Raw genomic sequence first — 19,870 nt, forward strand, 5'->3', positions numbered from 1 at the left:
CAACACATGATGATTTTTCAACCCTTTCATAAGAACCCGAATTTGAAAATCAATAATCAATTAATCGATCTTAAAAAATATCCACTTATAATTAATTTAAATTTACTTGAGATGTATTCATATCTTAATCATTCAATTCATGTTATGTTGCAGGGGATGAATCTTCCTAAATCTTACTTAATAATATTGAGACAATTAAAGGATCTTTCTATAAATTACTTTAAAGACTTCAGAATTGATGAGGAAACGTTAACTAATTGTTCAAACTTATGGTTAACTCTTAGACAAGATACCAAATTTATAACTTTTACAAGTGAACTGATAAGAGAGTTGAAATACCAAAATCAAATACTCTTGTCAAAATATTGGAAAGATAAAATACCTTTGATAGAAGAAAATAAAATATTAAAAGCAATTAACTTAACAATAAAATCAGTTTCTCTCCAAAAATTAATATTTACACAATTGATGATATTTAATAATGCCTACTATACACGCCTTAGCTTGCATAAATTTAACTCGAAAAACTCGCACAAATGTCCATACTGTAAAGATCAAATGGTGGACCTCTTGCACATGTTCTGGAGCTGTAAATGTATATACAAACTTTGGAATTCCTTAAAAATCCAACTACAAAAGATGGGTTATCAACATTCTACACTTTCTTGGGAATTCATGATTCTACATATCCCTCCTAATAATTTAGATAGAACCCAAATGATTATACTTATAAATATTTTCTTATTAATGAAACTTTATATAGCTACAAATTGGTTGACTCCATCTCAGACTTCATGGGAACACTTTAAAGGTTTAGCCATGAAACATATTTTAGCACATAAACTTTTAATCAAGGATAATAAAATGAATATTAATAATCCGAAAGTGTGTGAACAAATTTTCAACATTATATTAGCTTAATGTACCGAATTCAGCTCAACCCCAGGACATGCATACTTAATTTGAAAGTTGGTAATAACAGTCCATTCTAATGATATTAGATCTTTTGACTCTCGTTATTAGATGTTACTTTCTTTTTTTTTTCATTGATTTTGTTTAGCGGATGGAAGCATTTATGTAAATAGTGTACATAGTTTGCAGTATGGGTGTTAGTAGCTTAATTTGAGTATTTGTATTTTCTTTCTGTTTTTCTTTATTGTATGAAAAATTGTTAAAATAATAAAGATTTATTATTGAAAAAAAAAAAAGAAAATCTTATGCTGAAAAATGGAAAATATTCTGTGCCTGGAACCAATCTCAAGGGATGAGCACAGCAGCGCCCAATTTACCTCAGATTTTACAGTACTTAACTGAGATGCTTCACAAGAGCCTGTCTTTCTCCTCCATCAAAATTCACACCTCAGCCATTTCAGCTCATTATAACACAGAACCTCCCCTCTTCTCTCATCCATTGCTCAAGCAGTTCCGCAGAGGGGCCAAAAATTTACGACCACCCAGGAGAGCTCCAACTCCAGCCTGGGACCTTAACTTTGTATTGGAGAAACTCACTCTTCCTCCTTTTGAGCCAGCTGCTACTGCAGACTTAAAATTCCTTTCTTGAAAACAGCTTTCTTTTTAGCAATCACTTCAGCAAGAAGGGTATCTGAATTACAGGCCCTCATGGCAATGGAGCCTTTCATCATCTTTCATGCGGACAGGGTGTCCCTCAGGACCAATCCTTCCTTCATGCCCAAGGTGGTATCCAGTGTGGCCCTTAATCAGTCCATTCGTTTGCCAACCTTCTTTCCTAATCCACAGAACAAAGGGGAATGGATACTGCATTCCTTAGATGTGCACAGACAACTTAGATTCTACTTGGACAGGACAAAACCTCAAAGGAAATCTGACCGACTGCTGGTTGCATTTGCTGCAGGGGCAGAGGGGAAGGCTGTTTCAAAGCAATCCATTTCCAAATGGATAGGCCATTGTATTCATTTATGCTACAAGCACCATGGAAAACCTATCCCACAGGGGATCAAACCCCACTCGACCAGGGCTGCATCTACCTCTACAGCCTTTCTCAGAGGCGTCCCTACCAGGAACATCCTAGACGCTGCTACCTGGAGTTCTGTACATACTTTCACCAAGCATTACCATCTGCCAATTTTCTCTAAATCCCGAGCTGGCTTTGCCACTGCAGTCTTGCAGGGCCTTATAGCTGGTCCTAATCCTGTCTAAATTCCTCCTCCCATCCTTAGCTTTGGGAATCTACCCAAATGTGATGACTGCAACAGTGAAACATGAAGAACATAGTACAGTTGTGTACACTTACCCTGAATGTAGATGTTAGAGTGTATTCACTGTTGCAGTCCTGGTTGCCCTCCCTCCAGCCCCCTTACTACATTTGGCTGTATCTCTATTGCTATGCTCAAAAGCTTTTTGGTGTATTTGCTTTTTTGTTGGCCATATAACCTTTGTATATTTATAGATTTAATTGCTTCCCATTAGGGGGGCACCTGACATCTGGAGCAAGAAAAACTGAGGTAATGACGTCAGCTGCATGTTTTATACCCCTGACGACCTGACATCACGGAAGAAGGGACAGCAACCGACGCAGGACCCAAGACTTTGTTAATCAGGCCGACCGAGGGCTACTGCAAGCAGATAACCCAAATGTGATGACTGCAACAGTGAATACACTCCAACATCTACATTTATGTTAAGTGTACACAACTGTACTTTCTTCCACCAGAACCTGGCCTGTTACTGTGGGGGCTCCCGACAGGTTAGGGCAAGAAAAACTGAAATGGCGTCAGCTGCCTTACTTTATACTACTGACGACTTGACGTCAGTCCTCAAGCAACAGCAACCTACTCAGAAATACTAAGTCTCTGGTATTCGGGCCGGCCAAGGGCTACCCTGGCAGGGATAACCCAAATGTGATGACTGCAGCAGTGAATACACTTTAACATCTATATTTATGGTAAGTGAACACAACTGTACTTTCTGTCTATTAACTTGGTTGTTGAGCTATTCAGAGAAATGTGAAAATTATAACACAAAATAAGTAGTATACAAATGAATATCTCGTTACCTGCACTAGAAGATCAGAGAAAGGGTATCTCAGAGCTAGAGGAATTGTTGCTGTAATCTGTGGTGGTGGTGATGGAATAAAGTACGAAGGAGACAGAAGTAAAAAAAAATAAAAAAATCCAGGAGCCAAGGGTGAGCTTATGAGAAGGTTTCCTTCATCCAGTTTTATTGAGATGACCGCTTTCATCATTAAAACTTCATCCGATCAAATATCGCAATAAGTTTACTATTACGTTTACTGTTCCTTTTAACAACCTAAAAGTGTGTGTGGGAGAAAACAGTTGGCATGATTGGATGGAATTTTTTGAGGGGATGCAAAATGACTGGATAGTTGTTAACTACTTGATTTGTATATGACATGTCAGTGGACCAAAAGTTTCTATGCTGCATGTTTTCCAAGAGTCTGTATTTGGTGATGTATGTTAAAGTTTCATTACATTCTTCTTGAGTACAAATACATTAACACAAGATAAATTAGAAGCTGAAGGTACTGTTCAGCAGCTCCTACAAACATCTTTTATTAAGAATTATTTATTATTAAAACCTATTTATTGTTAAAACTTTGAGTCAGACAGCCCCTTTTTATGGGGCTAAAAGTTAATAGATATATGGCTTAGGCTGTTTGTCGCCGAGCATCATCGGTTTAGTTTTTGATTTCTTCCTGCTCGACCGCAATGAAACATGTTATAATGTGCCTATTTCCTAAACTGGCAAAGGTTCTAACAATGTCAAGTTTTGTTTATCATGTTTGGCATGTAAGTGGAGCACAGCCCGCTTTTGTGGGACTTACCTTAGCCTTATTTAAACCACTCAGTCAAATCTTTTTCAGTGTCTGCGTCAGTGGAGTGGTTTGGGTTATTCACCTTTTTAGGGAAGGTATTGCATTCAAATTCAAATCACAGTGCAGTGAAAGCAAACTTATTGAGTCAAAACGCCAGCATTTATGGGGCATGTAATTGTTTGAGAAAGTTAAATGTTAGCAAAAATTATAAAATAGTAGGTCAACAACTAAATTTTCTGAATGGGTGTGCTTTTGCTGTGTTATGTAGAGCTTCCTCAGATCTCAACATGTAACTTAGGTGACAAAGTAGTTACAAAATTATTCCAACAGGCAAATAAATGGTCATAGTGATAAAATAACTAACCTGGTCCTTTAAGGATTACACACAATTACAGCCAAAGTAAACAAAAGGAAGTAAAAAAAAAAAAAAAACTGCTGTAGTTCACCACCATAGGCATTGGTAGAAAAACATAGCTGTAAACTGTGGGTAAAGCCCAAGTCTGTAAATTTGCCGCTGTGGTGACAACGTTGTGCATATTATTTGCTTAAAGCTTTCCTCTCTTACTTTTTTCTATGGTTGTTATTTCATTATCTGAAGAACTGATTGTGGCACCTACCTCATGCTTTTACTCAAAGCTAGAAGACCAGCTGCTGGAAGTTTATACCATGAGACCGGAGTAGGTGAGGGTGGGGGGGAATGACCATGTAGAGGCACTTGCAGTACAGATGACTTCTCCATGTAGGCATACTGTTAAGGTGAGCACCTCCTGCATCATTCAGCATGTGATCCAGGAGGGCCTTGGCTGGAAATTAGTGTACTAGTAAAATGTAGGATGGTTATGGTAAATATTGTCTTGGCATATTGCTAGTATTACTTGCACTAGACCTTGAGTACTCAGTAACAGTAATCATTTGAATGAAGTAGTTTGAAAACTGTTTTGTCAGCCACACTTTATTGAATCTAGGGGAAAAAGGCTACTCATCAGACATTAACAAGGAGCTCTAACATTGCTGCATAGTAGAGTTTTTTTTTTTTTTCTGCTCTCATATAGAGGTGACAGTCCTAAGAGCCAATTAGATGGCAGCGTGTGGGAGGTGCAGCCATTGGAATATCCCATCCCTTTCCCCAGCAGAGTAATGGGATTCGGTACATACTTTTCTGTTTCCAAAAATGAAGTCACTTTGTGTTCATTGTGTTCATGGAATGTTTTGGTAATGTGGCATTTCAGTTAGAGAGGCCTTGAGTACGGCTGATGCGTGTATTATGAGGAAAATGTTAAAGACAACTTTGCTCCAAGTGTTTTTTTTTTTGCTGGTTACGTAATATGTAAATGTTTGTTAAATATTTAAACAGATTAGTTTTGCTAAATCTGCTTTATATAGGTGTGTAAAAAAATGTAATAACTTTGGTAATGTATGTAATGTTTTACTTGGAATTTGTATTTAGTTTTCACTTTGCACAATTGTAATGTAGCACCAAGTGTGCAAAATGTTGATTACAGTACAGTGATGAAGTGCATCAGTCCAATAAACTTTGCTCTTTGATTCCTTTTCAGTTGTTGATGGTGAACTCCATGTTGTTGAACTTCCAAGTTTTGTAACGCAGTGTGGCATTTGGAGTATAGTGACCACTTTATATTCATATGTCATTTATATTTGGTTCTATATGTACAGTGTTTATTTTCCCAAGTAAAGGATTTGGTTGTTTTAAAGAAAAATCACAAAAGCTCTGCTACAGTGGTAGAATTAAACAAGTTCTTGTTGAACAGCATTTTGATCACATTATTGGAGTTTTGTATTTTGTTACCCATTTGGTTGCATAACACAACCTTCTGGTACTGATTTTGTTTCCTCAGTGCTATGATTGTTAGGTGGTCTTTAGAGGATGACATGAACCAAGGAGATAATGGAATTTTCATAACTGAGAGTGATTGTGTTGAGGTATCAGATAATCACAGACCAAATTTATTTTGTATGGGCATTTGTAGTACAAACGTGTTGAAATATTGGATGACTGTTTGCTGCATTTCCTTTCTTACTACATTGACTGTAAATACCCAGTGCTTTCTTTTTTGTCCATTTTGAATGGCTTCTACATGAGCACTGTCTGTCTTGGTATTCACATTCTTGTGTTTTTATTTTCTTGTGTCTAGACATGGCTACCATGATTTAATCATGTGCTGTTGTGTTCAGTTGTACTCAGTTTTGCTCAGTAAGCACCTTGCTTACCAGAAAAAAATCTAAAATGTATCCCTTACATTTCTTTCTTGCAGAGCATAATCAGAGTTGTGTTTCATGACCGAAGACTACAGTACACTGAGCACCAACAGCTTGAAGGATGGAGGTGGAACCGGCCAGGAGATAGGATTCTTGACATAGGTATGCAGACTATGGACTGATTTGTGAGCATTTTCTGCAGCAGTCGGAGCTTGAAACAGGACAGTTTTGAAATGTGAACTATCATTTGTTTAGAGAATTAAAATACCAGTTGCACAGCAGTCTGAATTCAAAGAATGCTCAGATTTTGTGAGGTGTACTTGTTAAAATATTAGACAGCTTTGTGTCAGTAAGTACGGATACATTATTGATTTAAATCACTGACTTTGTTTTTTTCTGTAACAGAACTGGTGATAGCAAGCAGAGCTGCATTGCATAGAGGGCTGGAGCCTTGAGTAAAATCCAGCTAACCTAGACTCTGGTAGTGGCCCTGATTCTGGCAGAACAGCCGATGGAGAGAGGGAGAGGAGTGAAGTACAACCACTTCACCTCTACAGGGGGAAAGGTTAAGGAGTGTGTCTCAAGGTGGATGGTTGGTTCCGTAAAGGGCAGCGTCAGTCACAGAAGCAGGTAATGGCTCCATCCATACCATATCATTTGTGCACTCCTCCTCTGAGCACTAAACTGTACATGGTATGCAGAGGGGGGGGGGGCTATACAAGAAAATGACCTGTTTGGCTGGCCATGTGATGGCCATGCAGCAGTTATCTCTCAGCCCAAGAAAAGGATGAATGGGATACAGATAGCAGCAGCAGTGAGTAACAAAAAAAGGGAAAATGTTGGTTGTGCCCCATTGAAGGGAGAACTGCACAAATGGGCCAGCTTTTGAAAATAAGTCAAAAGGGTAACAAATAGGCATGTTTTGGGAAATTCGTGACCTAGAATACAACCAGTGGATTGTCACCTGAGTTAAAGTATCTTTTATCTGTTAGCATTGTAAGGGGAGGGTCTTTTTAATAATAAGTAGTCAGTTTTGGGTTTACCCAGTACCTGTTTTCCTGTGCCCCAGATGGATTCTTTTCTGTTTCATTATTGTTTGTGAGGACCTGGGCTGGTGTCAAATTTGTGAATGTACTGCCTCAGGTGGTGCTAGACATTCATACAGAACCAGTTTTCTCTTGTGCTATTTTCAATTCTTGTCAGTGAGCACAACTTGTTTTTCAGCCTCACCCCATCTTTTTGTTACTTAATGTCCAACTCTTAATGAAAATCTCTCTCTGTTTTTTCTGGACATCAGATGAATTAAGATTGTCGTGTTTCTTAATTATATCAGTTGTGCTTCTGGCAGATAAATTGTACCTAAAGATTATTGTACACAGTGCTTCTTTTGTTTAGGGAATAAATGTAAAGTTAGTCCTGAGACCTGAAAGTTTAATAGTGCTTCTGGATTGAGACAATTAAAATTCCTTTCCTGAGATTCACTGCAAGAGGAGAGCATCATCAGTAAACTGTCATGCCCCTTGGCTTGTATACTTTGCATCCAGAGTAGCTGTAAAAATGGCTGGATCCAGTGATATTTTTTTGCAGGACTAAGGGTATTTGGATCTACCGCTACCTAGAAGATTGACTAAGAGAGTCCTACCAGGTCCTTTGTGACACCAGTTTTCTAAGGAAGTGCTTCAGGTTTTTAATGGGGCCCGAAACCCCACTAATTGAAAATTCTATGTTGCAAAGTTGAATAGATTCCGTTTGGTGTCACAAACGTGAACAAAACCCTGTTTTGGGGTATTCCTATTCCTACTGATCTTTCTTGTATGAGTTGCTGAATTGTGGTCTGGCATAGTCTTCTGTTAAAGCTCATTCATCAGCCATTTCTGCTTGTCTGCATTTGGAGCCACCACTTTCCTGTAGGTTTGAGATTAAACTGTTTTTGAAAGTCATCCTTTATATTAGGCCCCCAAGAAAACAAATAATTCCTTCTTGGGACTTTAACTTTGATGTTCATCGTGTTACCCTGCTGCAGTCATCACACTTGGGGTTATACTGTCGTCAGGCGGTCCCGCAGTCGGCCGGAATTCCAAAGTCTTGGTCCGACGTCGATTGCTGTCGCCTCATCCCTGACGTCAGAGCGCCAGGGGTATATATATATTGCAACCAACGCCATTTTCTCCAGTCTTTCTTGCCGCGCAGTGCCCGAAGCAGAAGCAGTTCGCAAGTGCCGGTCGGCCGACTCCTGAAATTGTCGAATTCAAATTTCAGACCGAAGTCTTCTATAAAGCTAAGTACCCCGTTGGGGAAACTTTTCTTGCCTCAGACAGATGTCAGAAAAAGTTAACAATTGCATTTCTTGTGGGAAGCAAATACCTCATAAGGATTTTCATTCTTACTGCATACCTTGCCTAGGCCCTGATCACGACGTCACTTCTTGTCGGTTTTGTTGTAGGTTTAATAAGCGTACTATTAAAAGACTATTTGATTTTGCACAACACTATTTTGGTAGAAAATTTAACTACAACATGCCGTCGGAGCTTTCGACTACCGGCGTACACAAAAAGCGCAGGGATAAGGACCGACAGCCCAGGCCTAAGCCAGATTCCGAGGCCTCGGCTGATCCAGTCTCTGGTTCTCCGGTTCTCAGTGAGGCTCTGATGCAGCCTCTGACTACCGCAGATCTGGAACCCGAGACCGCTACGGATATTTTGACGGAATATACTAGGCCGACGCAGCCTTTTACTTCAGGCCCTTCCGACGACTTAGCTTCTAAAGACGTCGGTGCTACAGAAACGCCATCGGTTTCTGAAGGCATTTTCAGACCGACAACTCTCGCCATTAAAACATTTTCTAAGTCGAAGACTCCTTCTAAATCTAAAAAGACTGCACTTCAGTCTCCTGTTCAAGGCCCTATGCCTAAGAAACAGATGCTCAAAATGGCTGAAGATTTGATTTCTCTTATCAGGGGGTCACAGCCCCCTCCTGACAAAAGACCTAGACAAGAGGAAGATTCTGCTTCCTCTGAGCAACTGTCCATTTCTTCGGATTCCTCTGAGGACCAAGACTATTCCTTCTCTCCTTATGAAGATTCTGTGGCTGAGGACTCTTTTTTTTCCCTCAGCTTCTCCTCCTGAGGACTACTCTTTTGGGGAAACTTTACACACTATGAGGGAACATTTTCACTGGGAAGGTCAGGACTACTCTGATTCCAAGAAAAGGCTCAGAGAGTTTCTTTTACTCCCCCAACACAGACCTCTAGCCATCCCACCTGTTTTGGACATTGTGGATGATGTCTATTTAGAATACAGTTTCAACCCAGACTCTCTTCCTCCTGCTCCGGCTAAGCCTGACAGATACTACAGAGTACCTGATTCCCACAAATTTATTTACAAAAGCCCAGTAGCTGACCCAGAGACCATCTCCCAGGGTCCCAAGGGGGCAAAGGCTTCTATGGCTAAAAACCCAGTACCTTCTGAGAGGGATTCCAGAGCACTAGACAGGTGGGGGAAAAAGGTTTACACCTCAGCCACATTAGCTATGAGGGCACTAAGTTGTCAATTTCATATGCTTAAGTATCAGCAATTTCTAATCTCTCAGTTAAAGCAAAGGATAATCTCCCTCCCCCAACAATCTGAATTGAAAGAAGTACAGGATTTGTTGCACGCCACTGAGCAGGTGGGCAAACATACCTTACAATGTGGGTTTGATTCATTAGAGGCCTCCTGCAGAGCAGCTGTCACTGGATTGGTTATACGTAGGCATGCTTGGTTAAAGGAACAAACTCTGCCTGATCATGTTAAAAGAAAACTACTAGATGCTCCCTTGCAGCAGGATGTTCTTTTTGGAGTTAAAGCAGAAGAAGTTTTAAAGAAAATGGAAAATAAGGCAAAATCAATGCAGACAGTCAAAGATTTCCTACAAGTACAACCCCCTCACTTCAGCAGAAACTGGCCAACAAAAAATTGGTTCTTTCCAGCTACTGACAGACCACAGAGGGGTAAATACAGGCGCCCAAGGGGCAGAGGACAACCGCAAGCCCAGTATAAACCTCGCCAATGGGGCACTACAACACAGAAGGGAGGAGAAGACCGGTCTCAACCCACCAGAAGGCAGACTCAGTGACTTGCACCTCATCTGGCCAAGCAATACTCTCTTGACAGCCCCCTTGGGGGGAAAACTCGCACTTTTTGCAGACAACTGGCACATGGACACAAAGGACAAATGGGTCCTAGACATAATTTTACGAGGATACAGATTCCACTTTCACACCTTGCCAATGAAAAGAGGAATGCCAAACCTGCCACAAAATCAATGGGCAGTGGCACAAAAGCAAATTACAGCTCTCATGGACATGAGAGCCATTCAACTGGTACCTACTCGAGAGCAAGGCCAAGGATTTTACTCAAGGCTCTTTCTAGTACCCAGAAAGGACAATGCTTGGAGACCAATTCTGGACCTTTCAATTCTAAACACTTACTTACAAGTTCCCAAATTCAAGATGCTAACACTACAGCAGCTACTTCCCATGTTGGGCAAGGAAGCATGGCTAGTAACGTTGGACCTCAAGGAGGCATACCTGCATGTCCCTATCAGACAAAGTTGCAGAAGATACCTCCGTTTCATTGCAGGTTTAACCCATTACCAATTCTCTGCACTGCCCTTTGGCTTATCTACTGCGCCCAGAGTTTTCACAAAATGCCTGGCACCAGTAATTGCATACTGCAGACAAAGAGGAATTCAAATATATCCATACCTGGACGACTGCCTCATCCAAGCAGAAAGCAAAGACATTCTCTTACATCATCTGGCCTTTGTGAAGCATCTACTGAATTGTCTGGGGTACACAGTAAACAAAAAGAAGTCAAAACTAGTACCCTCACAAAAAATGACATTCCTGGGTGCCAGCTTAGATACAATGGCCCAGAAGGCTTATCTTACACCAGACAAGCAACTACAACTGACTCAATATTTCAAGACAATGGCAACAAAGACCCAATTAACTGCAAGAAAAATTCTGCAGGCTTTGGGCTTCATGGTATCTTGCATACTAATAACACCATTTGCAAAACTGCATATGAGGAAATTACAGTGGTACCTAAAAAGCGTATGGTCTCAACACAGCCACAGCTTGGACACAATGATATCTCTCATTCCCTGCCTTAAACAAGAATTTCTATGGTGGTCACAGGCATGTCACCTCAACAAGGGTCAGCCTTTCACCTTGCCCCCAACCAGGCAAGCTATCACAGCAGATGCTTCAGACTACGCCAAGGGGGGGCACACATGGCAGGACAATGCATTCAAGGCCTATGGACTTCAGAACAAAGAAATCTGCACATAAATCAAAAAGAGATGCTAGCTGTACAGAAAGCTCCGACAGCCTTCAAGGATCTACTACATCCAGGACAACTTGCAATAAAGACAGACAACACCACAGTAATGTGGTACATAAACAAGGGGGCACATATTCCTACCCTCTTTGCAGGCAAGCAATGATCTTATGGAACACAGCTCTGGCCTACCAAGTCCAGTTACAAGCTCAATTCCTGCCAGGACAGAAGAACACATTGGCAGACGACCTAAGCAGAAACATCAAAGATCCCCACGAGTGGAAACTAGACCCACAAATATTTACAATGATAACTCAGAAATGGGGCCTTCCAAACATAGACCTGTTTGCCAGTCCTCAAAACTACCAGCTGACAAAATTTTGTACAAGGACATTCCACCATCAAGCTTGGAAAGTGGACGCTCTCTCCTTCAGTTGGAAAAACCTGACAGCATATGCCTTTCCTCCATTACCTCTCCTCAAAAAGGTTCTTTTGAAGGTCAAAAAGGAGAAATCACGACTGATTCTCATAGCCCCAGACTGGCCATGCCAGCACTGGTACCCGCTATTGAAGAATATGGCTCACAGCCCACCATGAATATTGCCTCAAATACCCCATTTGCTCACGCAACAAAAAAAACTGATTCTTCACAGCCAGCTCAAAACTTTAAATCTGGCTGCATGGCAAATCTACTAAACATCCAACCAGCTCCTCTTTCACAAGCAGTTCTGGATGTTATTCTGGAAGCCAGGAGGCCAAGCACCAGGAAGGCTTACTCGGACAAATGGAAAAGGTTTTGTGCCTGGAACCAAGCTAAAGGCCAAGACGCAACTCAACCTCACATGCCTCACATTTTGCAGTATTTAGCTGAGATGTTGCACAAAGGACTTCCTCAATTAAAATCCATGCTTCAGCTATTTCAGCTCACTACGACACAACTCCACCTTTATTTTCAAATCCTCTTCTAAGGCAGTTCCTCAGAGGGGCAAAAAACATTAGACCACCTAGGAGAGCTCCTACACCAACATGGGACTTCAACTTTGTTCTGGAAAAACTAACGCTACCTCCCTTTGAACCAGCTTTCTCTGCAGACCTTCATTTCCTATCTTGGAAGACTGCCCTGCTCCTGGCAATAACTTCAGCTAGGAGAGTCTCAGAACTACAGGCAGTAATGGCAATGGAACCTTTCCTCATTTTTCATCAAGACAGAGTTTCTCTAAGAACTAATCCTTCCTTTATGCCTAAGGTGGTTTCCAGTGTAGCTTTAAATCAAACCATCCACCTACCCACCTTCTCCCCCAATCCACAGAACAAAGGTGAGAGACTCCTGCATTCCTTGGACATTCACAGGCAGCTTCGTTACTACTTGGATAAAACTAAGGCTTTCAGAAAAACTGACCAGCTCTTTGTATCTTATGCTACAGCTTCTCAAGGGAGGGCTATATCCAAGCAAACCATTTCTAAATGGATAGGTCATTGCATACGGTTCTGTTATACCCATCATGGGAAACCAGTTCCTGCTACCATTAGATCCCATTGTACCAGGGCAACAGCTACCTCTACAGCCTTTCTCAGGGGGGTTCCTACCAAGGAAATTTTAGAAGCTTCAACTTGGAGTTCTGTACACACCTTCACCAAACACTATCACTTACCTCTTTACTCTAAGTCCAGGGCGGGCTTCGCCACTGCAGTTCTGCAGGGCCTTATTGCCTCCACTAACCCTCTGTGATACCTCCCCCCTACCTTAGCTTTGGGATTCAACCCAAGTGTGATGACTGCAGCAGGGTAACACGATGAACATAGTACAGTTTTGTACCTACCATAAATGTAGATGTTCAAGTGTTCACCCTGCTGCAGTCCAGGTTACCCTCCCTCCATCCCCTCTGATCTACTGGATAAATCTCTGCTATGCCTTACTGATGTATTTGCTTATGGCTGAAGGGATTTTGTGTTTGTGCAGTGTTCACACCATTTGGTACTAATTCTGATCACCCTTTTGGATCACCTGACATCTGGGGCAAGAAAAACTGAAGAAAATGGCGTCGGTTGCAATATATATACCCCTGGCGCACTGACGTCTGGGATGAGGCGACAGCAACCGACGTCGGACCAAGACTTTGGAATTCTGGCCGACTGCGGGACCACCTGATGACAGGATAACCCCAAGTGTGATGACTGCAGCAGGGTGAACACTCGAACATCTACATTTATGGTAGGTACAAAACTGTACTTTCTTTAGAAGCTGACTTCGCAGCCACATTTGAACCAGCAGTCTCTTCTGATTTGAAATTCTGTAGTAGGAAAACTGTCTCATGGCTGGCTCTTACTTCTGCCAAGCAGGACTCTGAACATATGGCAGGTCCTCCTTTCTTTTCTTGTTTTCCACAGGGGCAGAGTGCCTTTTTGGACTAATCCTTCTTTTATGCCTAAAGTGGTCAATGACTTGCCCTTTAAACAAATCCATTCATCTTCTTCCTTTTTTCTTCCCCACAAAATAGTTGTGAGAATGATTGTGTTTCACTGTTGCAGTCATCACTTGTGGGTTATCCCTGCTGTGGTAGCCCCCAACCTGCCCAAATACTAGAGTCAGTGTTTTTCTGCATCAGCTGCTGTTGCTTGCTGACTGACGTTGGGTCGTCAGTGCTATAAAGCAATGCAGCCGATGCCATTGCATCAGTCTTTCTTGCCATGGAGCCCGTAGTAGAAGCAGTATGCAAGTGTGCTAGTCAGTCGCTACCAAAGTTTGAATTACAGATGAAAACATGTAAAGCCAAGTACCCCGTTGGGGATCCTTTTTTCTTGCACTAACTGATGTCCAAAAAAGTTAACAATTGTCTCGCCTGTGGAAAGCAAATCCCACACTGAGACTTCCATTCATACTGCATCACTTGTTTAGGCCCAGACCACAACTTCTCCTGTTGCCGGTTCTGTGCCCTCTTTTACGCGAGAACCATTCATCGTAGAGCTCTTATTGTAGCCAGGTATTTTTGTCTTCCGTCTTCACATTCCGAAATGGTGTCAGTCAGCCAGCAATCTGTAGACGTTCTGAAAAAACGTAAATATAAAGATTAAGACGGACCACACAAGGCTAAGCCTTCCGGCGACTCTACCGCTAAGCAGGTTGTCAGTTCTCCGGAATTCAGTGAAGCGCCTTTGCAGCCCCTGATGCCCGATCCGATACCTTCACAGGCCTCTAACGAGACCCTTTTGGTGCAGAAATCTTCGTCTTCTGAGCCTTTGGTCGTCTCCGCCTCAGTTGGGTCCATGGACCGCGACACAGGCACCGACTTCAGAGGAGGTTTTTTTCGCACTACCGAATCGAGACAAAAAAAGAAGTCTTCTCATCCTACTACCGTTTCTCTTAGACTAATGGATACTCTTAGGCCCAGTAGCAAGGCCACTCCTAGGAAATCTGCCTCTAGCCACCATCTTTCTCCTGCTCCACCACCCCAAGCTCAAATGCTTAAAATGGCAGAGGATCTTGTCTCCCTTATCAGGGGTAGTCTGGCCATAACTTTTAAAAAGAAAAGCAAGTTTCTAGACCTGCCCCAGCACAGACCCTTGGCCGTCCCCCCTATCTTAGAGGTGGTAGATGATGTCTTCCATGATCCAGCTTAGCTCCTGATGCCCTCCCACCTGCTTCCAGTAAACCTGACCGGTATTACAGAGTACCAGATTCTCACAAATACTTGTACAGAAATCCTGCTGCAGATCCAGAGGTCATTACACAGGGACCAAAAGGAGCTAAGGCTGGTTCTGCAAATAATCCTCTTCCTTCTGACAAGGATTCCAGAGCTCTGTACAGATGGGGTAAAAACGTATACACCTCTGCAACCTTGGCTATCAGAGCACTCAACTGGCAGTTCCACATGTTAAAATGCCAACAACACACTTTGGAACTATTAAAGCAAAATATTTCAACCTTTCCTGACTGTGCCAATTCGAAAGAATTAGCAGATTTACTGCACTCTACTTGTCAAGTGGCCAAACACTCGTTTCACTGTGGATATGATGTCCTAGAAACCTCAAGCAGGGCAGCAGTGTCAGGAACCAACATTAGGAAACCTGCATGATTGAAGGAACAACCTCTCCCAGATCATGTTAAATCTAAATTAATTGATGCACCCTTGGATAAGCGCCGCTTGTTTGGAGTAAATGCAGAAGAGGTGCTTAAAAAGATGGAAGACGAAGCAAAATCTATGTAAACAGTTAAAGATTTCTTTCAGGTACAACCTCTTAGGTCCACCAGATATTTTCCTTCAATACAGTGGTCCTTTCATGCACCTAGCAGACCGATGCAAGGTAAGCAGTGCAGGGACAGACCTCCAAATCAGTGGGCAGAGGCATCGAAATAAGTCCAAACTCTCATATCACAGAGGCAGTAGAACCTGTCCCCTCAGATCAGACCGGCAAAGGCCTTTATTCCAGACTGTTCATTGTTCCCAGAAAAGAGGGCACTTGGCACCCTATCCTGGATCTATCCATTCTGAATACCTCCCTGGTGGTCCCCAAATTCAAAATTCTAACTTTGCAGCAGCTGCTGCCTATGCTGACAAAAAATGCCTGGTTAGTTACCTAGATCTAAAAGATGCCTACCTCCACATCCCCATAAGGGAATCCTGCAGGAAATACACTAGCTTCAGAGCAGGTTCACAACACTTTCAGTTCCCTGCGCTACTCTTTGGCTTATCTACTGCTACCAGGGTATTCACCAAATGCTTAGCCCCAGCCATAGCCTTTTGCAGACAGAAAAATGTACAGGTTTACCCTTATCTGGACTTACGAGATGAGCCAAGTAAAAGGCTTTTCTGACCACTGCAGCTACATGATGGTCAAATGTGAGATTGTCAGCCTGAGTACCCAGGTCTCTCACCACAGGTTGTGTGTTTAGGGGGTTGCCGTTGATGTGGTAATCAGTGGGAGCCATGTTTTTGCTGAATAGTATGATACATTTTTTTGCGTTTAGCTTGAGGCCATGACTTTGGCAGCAGTCATTAGTTGCTGTGAGACCCTCTTGCAGTATGCTAACATCATGTGGAGAGTCAATGACTGCACCCAACTGAGTCGTCCACAAACTTGGTCAGCCGCAGGGCTTTTGTCTTTACTCAGACCTCCGAGAAGTAGATGCGAAACAGTGGGGGTCCTAAGACAGATCCCCAGAGAACTCCACTAGTGACAGGTCTGCTATTGGAGGTGGAGGCACCTATTTTGACCTTGAGGGTCCTGTTGGTGAGTCATTTGGCCACCCCTTTGTTGAGAGTGGGATTTACGCAAAGTTGTATTAGCTTTTTGATGATGCCCGGGTGGGGGGGTTGTGTCAAAGGCCTAGGCCAAGTCGAGGTAAGCTATATGTACTGACTTTCCTTCATCCAGAGCCTTGGTGACAGTCTCAAAGAAGTCAACCAGGTTCAACAGGCGAGCTCTTCCCTTGACTTATCTGAACTGGTAATATGCTCCATGACTTTAAAGATCAGACTTGTCAAGCTAATGGGGCAGTAGTTTCCAGGGTCAGTAGTAGCACCACCTTTGTGCAAGGGGATGACGGTGGCAGTTCTCGAAGCCTGTACTTAGGCTGTGGTTGAATAGGGTGCTGAATGGTGAGGCCAGCTCTTGCTGGACATGGTGCAGAATACATCGTGGGATACTATTCGGTCCCATGGAAGCTTGTGTTCTTTGCTTTGGATAGGGGCTTTAACACTTGATCTGCGAAGATGCGAGGTGCAGGACAATTTTCGGGATGTCGAAATGGCCTTTAGGGGGACGGGGGGTGGGGGTGAAGTTTATGCTGAACCTATCTGCTAGCAGGCTGGCTGTCAACAGCGTCACTGTAGGTGATACTGTTAAGTACTAATTCGGAACAAACCTGGGCTTTGCCGTGGTGGTTCCTGACGTAACTGAAGAAGGCTTTGTGGTTTCCCCCCTGTTTTGGAGGCTAGTATCGATTCATAGTTGGCTTTAGAGATTTTCACTAGTGATCCAGTTTGCTTGTTGAGGCTAAGGAGGGAGTTTTTCCAATTTGGAATTTGTTCTTTTTTGTCCTTGGTTACAACAGTTTCTTCCTGTTGTTGTAAAGCCTGTTGATAGAGGATGTCCACCAAACAGGTTTGTGTTTCCTTGAGGAGCAGGTTTTAGTTCTATTTGGTATGGCTGAGTCCGTGCAGTTGTACAGGTGCTTGTATACTGCATTGGTGTACTGTTCAGCATAGTTGTTTGCATCCTCTGGGTGGGGGTGTGTGTGAAGCTATAGATGTCCTCCCCTTAGGAGGTCATAGTCAGCTTTTGAGAAGTTTTTTAGCTGTGGCTGAGAGGGGGGAATTGGGTGGGATAGAAACTTCGAAAAAGACAGTCCAATGATCTGATCTCAACATACTATGGGAGTGGTGCAGAGGTCGCCCATGTTAGTGGGAACCAAGTCCAGAATGTTATCTCCCTTGTGGGGGATGAGACTAGCTGGTCTAGTGCATTAGAATTAATGAAGTGGAGGAATTGTTGAGTGAGTGCATTAGTGCAGGAATAGTTCACCCAGTCTGTCAAGGGGTAGTTGAAGTCACCAAGGATCGGGGTGTTAGGGAGTACCTTGATGGAGTTAAGTGGATTCAGGTAAGAGGAGTCTGTATCCTGAGTCATGGATGGGGATCTATAGCTGGCTACAACTTGGGTGGGTGTCATGCCAACTGTCAGTTGCACCTGGAGTAGTTCCAGTGCATCATGCTGGCAAACCAGTCTGGAGGCGTGCCAGTCCTTAATGACTATAAAGACTCCACCACCCTTAGTCTTCCCGACCTCATTTTGGGGTCAGAATGTGCGGAATGATGTATAGCCTGGTAAGGCAGGCTTGCTCTCCGCTTCTCTGAACCAAGTTTCCGTGACTGCATGAACATCTGCATCTTCCAGTGCAAGGAGAGCCTCCAGTGAATGTATTTTCAGGTTATAAGCATTGAGCAGCATGACCGTTTATTTTTTGACAGATCTTTTATGTTGGAAGGTTTGTATTTGGGATATTGTGTAAAAAAGGCACAATGGGGGAGGTGAGAGCCTTGGTCAGGATCCATAATCCCAGTGGTGACAGGTGGAGGCCATCTCTGGCAAAGCATCAAGGCCTGTCAGCCATGTCATCCCAGGCAGACAGATACTGGATCCCCTTGGAATGACATCAGAAACTAAGCCAAATGTTGAAGTCTGTTATTTTTTGTTGGTATTGTTGTAACATTCTTGATGAAGATAGGATGCTGCTTGGGGCTAGGGTCATGCCTGCCTGGGACACGCATTCTGAGAGCTCAGTCACCTCTCTCTCTCTCTCTCTCTCTCTCTCTCTCCATATAGTCCAGGGAGGTACGTAGCAAGTCATTCATACCAACATGGACAATGACAGAGTCATACTTGTACTTGTTGTGGAGAGACTTCAGTGCGTGCATGATATGGTGGATTCTGGCACCAGCCGACTGACTGTGACTTTCTCCTTGTTGAGCCTGGTGAGGGGGAATCTGTGCGTCTCACAATTTAGTAGCCAATGACTAGTATGTTTGGTTTATTATGTCTTGTGGGCATTGTGTTGTAAGAGAATCTAGAAGTAGTGGAAACAGATGTGTAAAACAAAGATTGCATGTATAGAGAGTCAGCCACACAGTAACCAGATATTTTGCTTGTAGTGCAGAGCCATAGTATTGATAGCTTGCTTGAATATTCTAATTTGTTTACAAGTTTAGGAAGCTATCACATGCTTTTAAAACCTGATACACTGTCAAACATTCATGGCATAAGGAAAACATTAGTCAGTTTTAAAGATGGGAGTGTGTGTGTGATTAAGAAACATTTAGAGGCAATTTTGTGTAAATTAATTACTGATGTAAAGAAAAGGATTTGCATGTGTATTGATCCATGGGACTAGTAGAGGGATTAATAGTTTACTAGTGAAGAAATGGTCTCAAGGATGTCAAATGTTTTGTCAATACTGTAAGAAAACTTGGTTTCGTGTCAGATAATGCTGTCTAAATAGGGCTCCCAGGTTTACATTTATCACATCATTAGGAAGGAAAAGATTGCTTTGACTTTAAATTGGTGTTTCAGCATCACTAGAGATATTCCAAAGAGGAGTTGCACAAGTATTTGATGTCATGTAATGTGTTGTAACTGATCATCTTAGTGTGGGTTAGGCAGAAAAGAATGATAGGGGGCTGATGCATATGCTAAATAGATCAAGACAGCGTCATTTCATGCTGTATATGAACAATTGTAAAATAAGTGATAATTCTGCAATACATGGATCATATCCTAACATTAGAGGATTTGAAACTGGTTCCTAAAAGAATCCAAGCAGTTGTGCAAATGCCAAGGTCAGAAGCCAGGTTTGCATTGCTGGGAGATATGGGAGTGATGCAGTATCTTGCAAAGTATGTTCTTAATGTCCAAGATAACTGTGTCTAAGAAAGATGTTTGCCAATGAAGTTGCCCCTGAATGGTACTTTGAATAAGAGTTTGAAATGGTTGCTACATTAGTTGTAGATGGTCCCATGTTAAA

At 42.4% G+C, this 19,870-nt stretch overlaps 1 protein-coding gene across 2 annotated transcripts in view; it reads left to right on the forward strand.

Moving 5' to 3' along the window:
• The window catches only part of TFCP2 (transcription factor CP2), a 1,028,615-nt gene that overhangs the window by 262,263 nt on the left and 746,482 nt on the right, over window positions 1–19,870 (forward strand). For both annotated transcript variants that reach the window (XM_044083452.1, XM_044083451.1), the window contains exon 4: window positions 6,088–6,193. In XM_044083452.1, coding sequence (XP_043939387.1) covers window positions 6,088–6,193 — 106 coding nt within the window. The remainder of the gene's footprint in view (window positions 1–6,087; window positions 6,194–19,870) is intronic.

The sequence above is a fragment of the Protopterus annectens genome, chromosome 9.part0, assembly GCF_019279795.1.
Source record: "Protopterus annectens isolate FY-2018-M chromosome 9.part0, PAN1.0, whole genome shotgun sequence".
Classification (NCBI taxonomy): Eukaryota; Metazoa; Chordata; order Ceratodontiformes; family Protopteridae; genus Protopterus; species Protopterus annectens.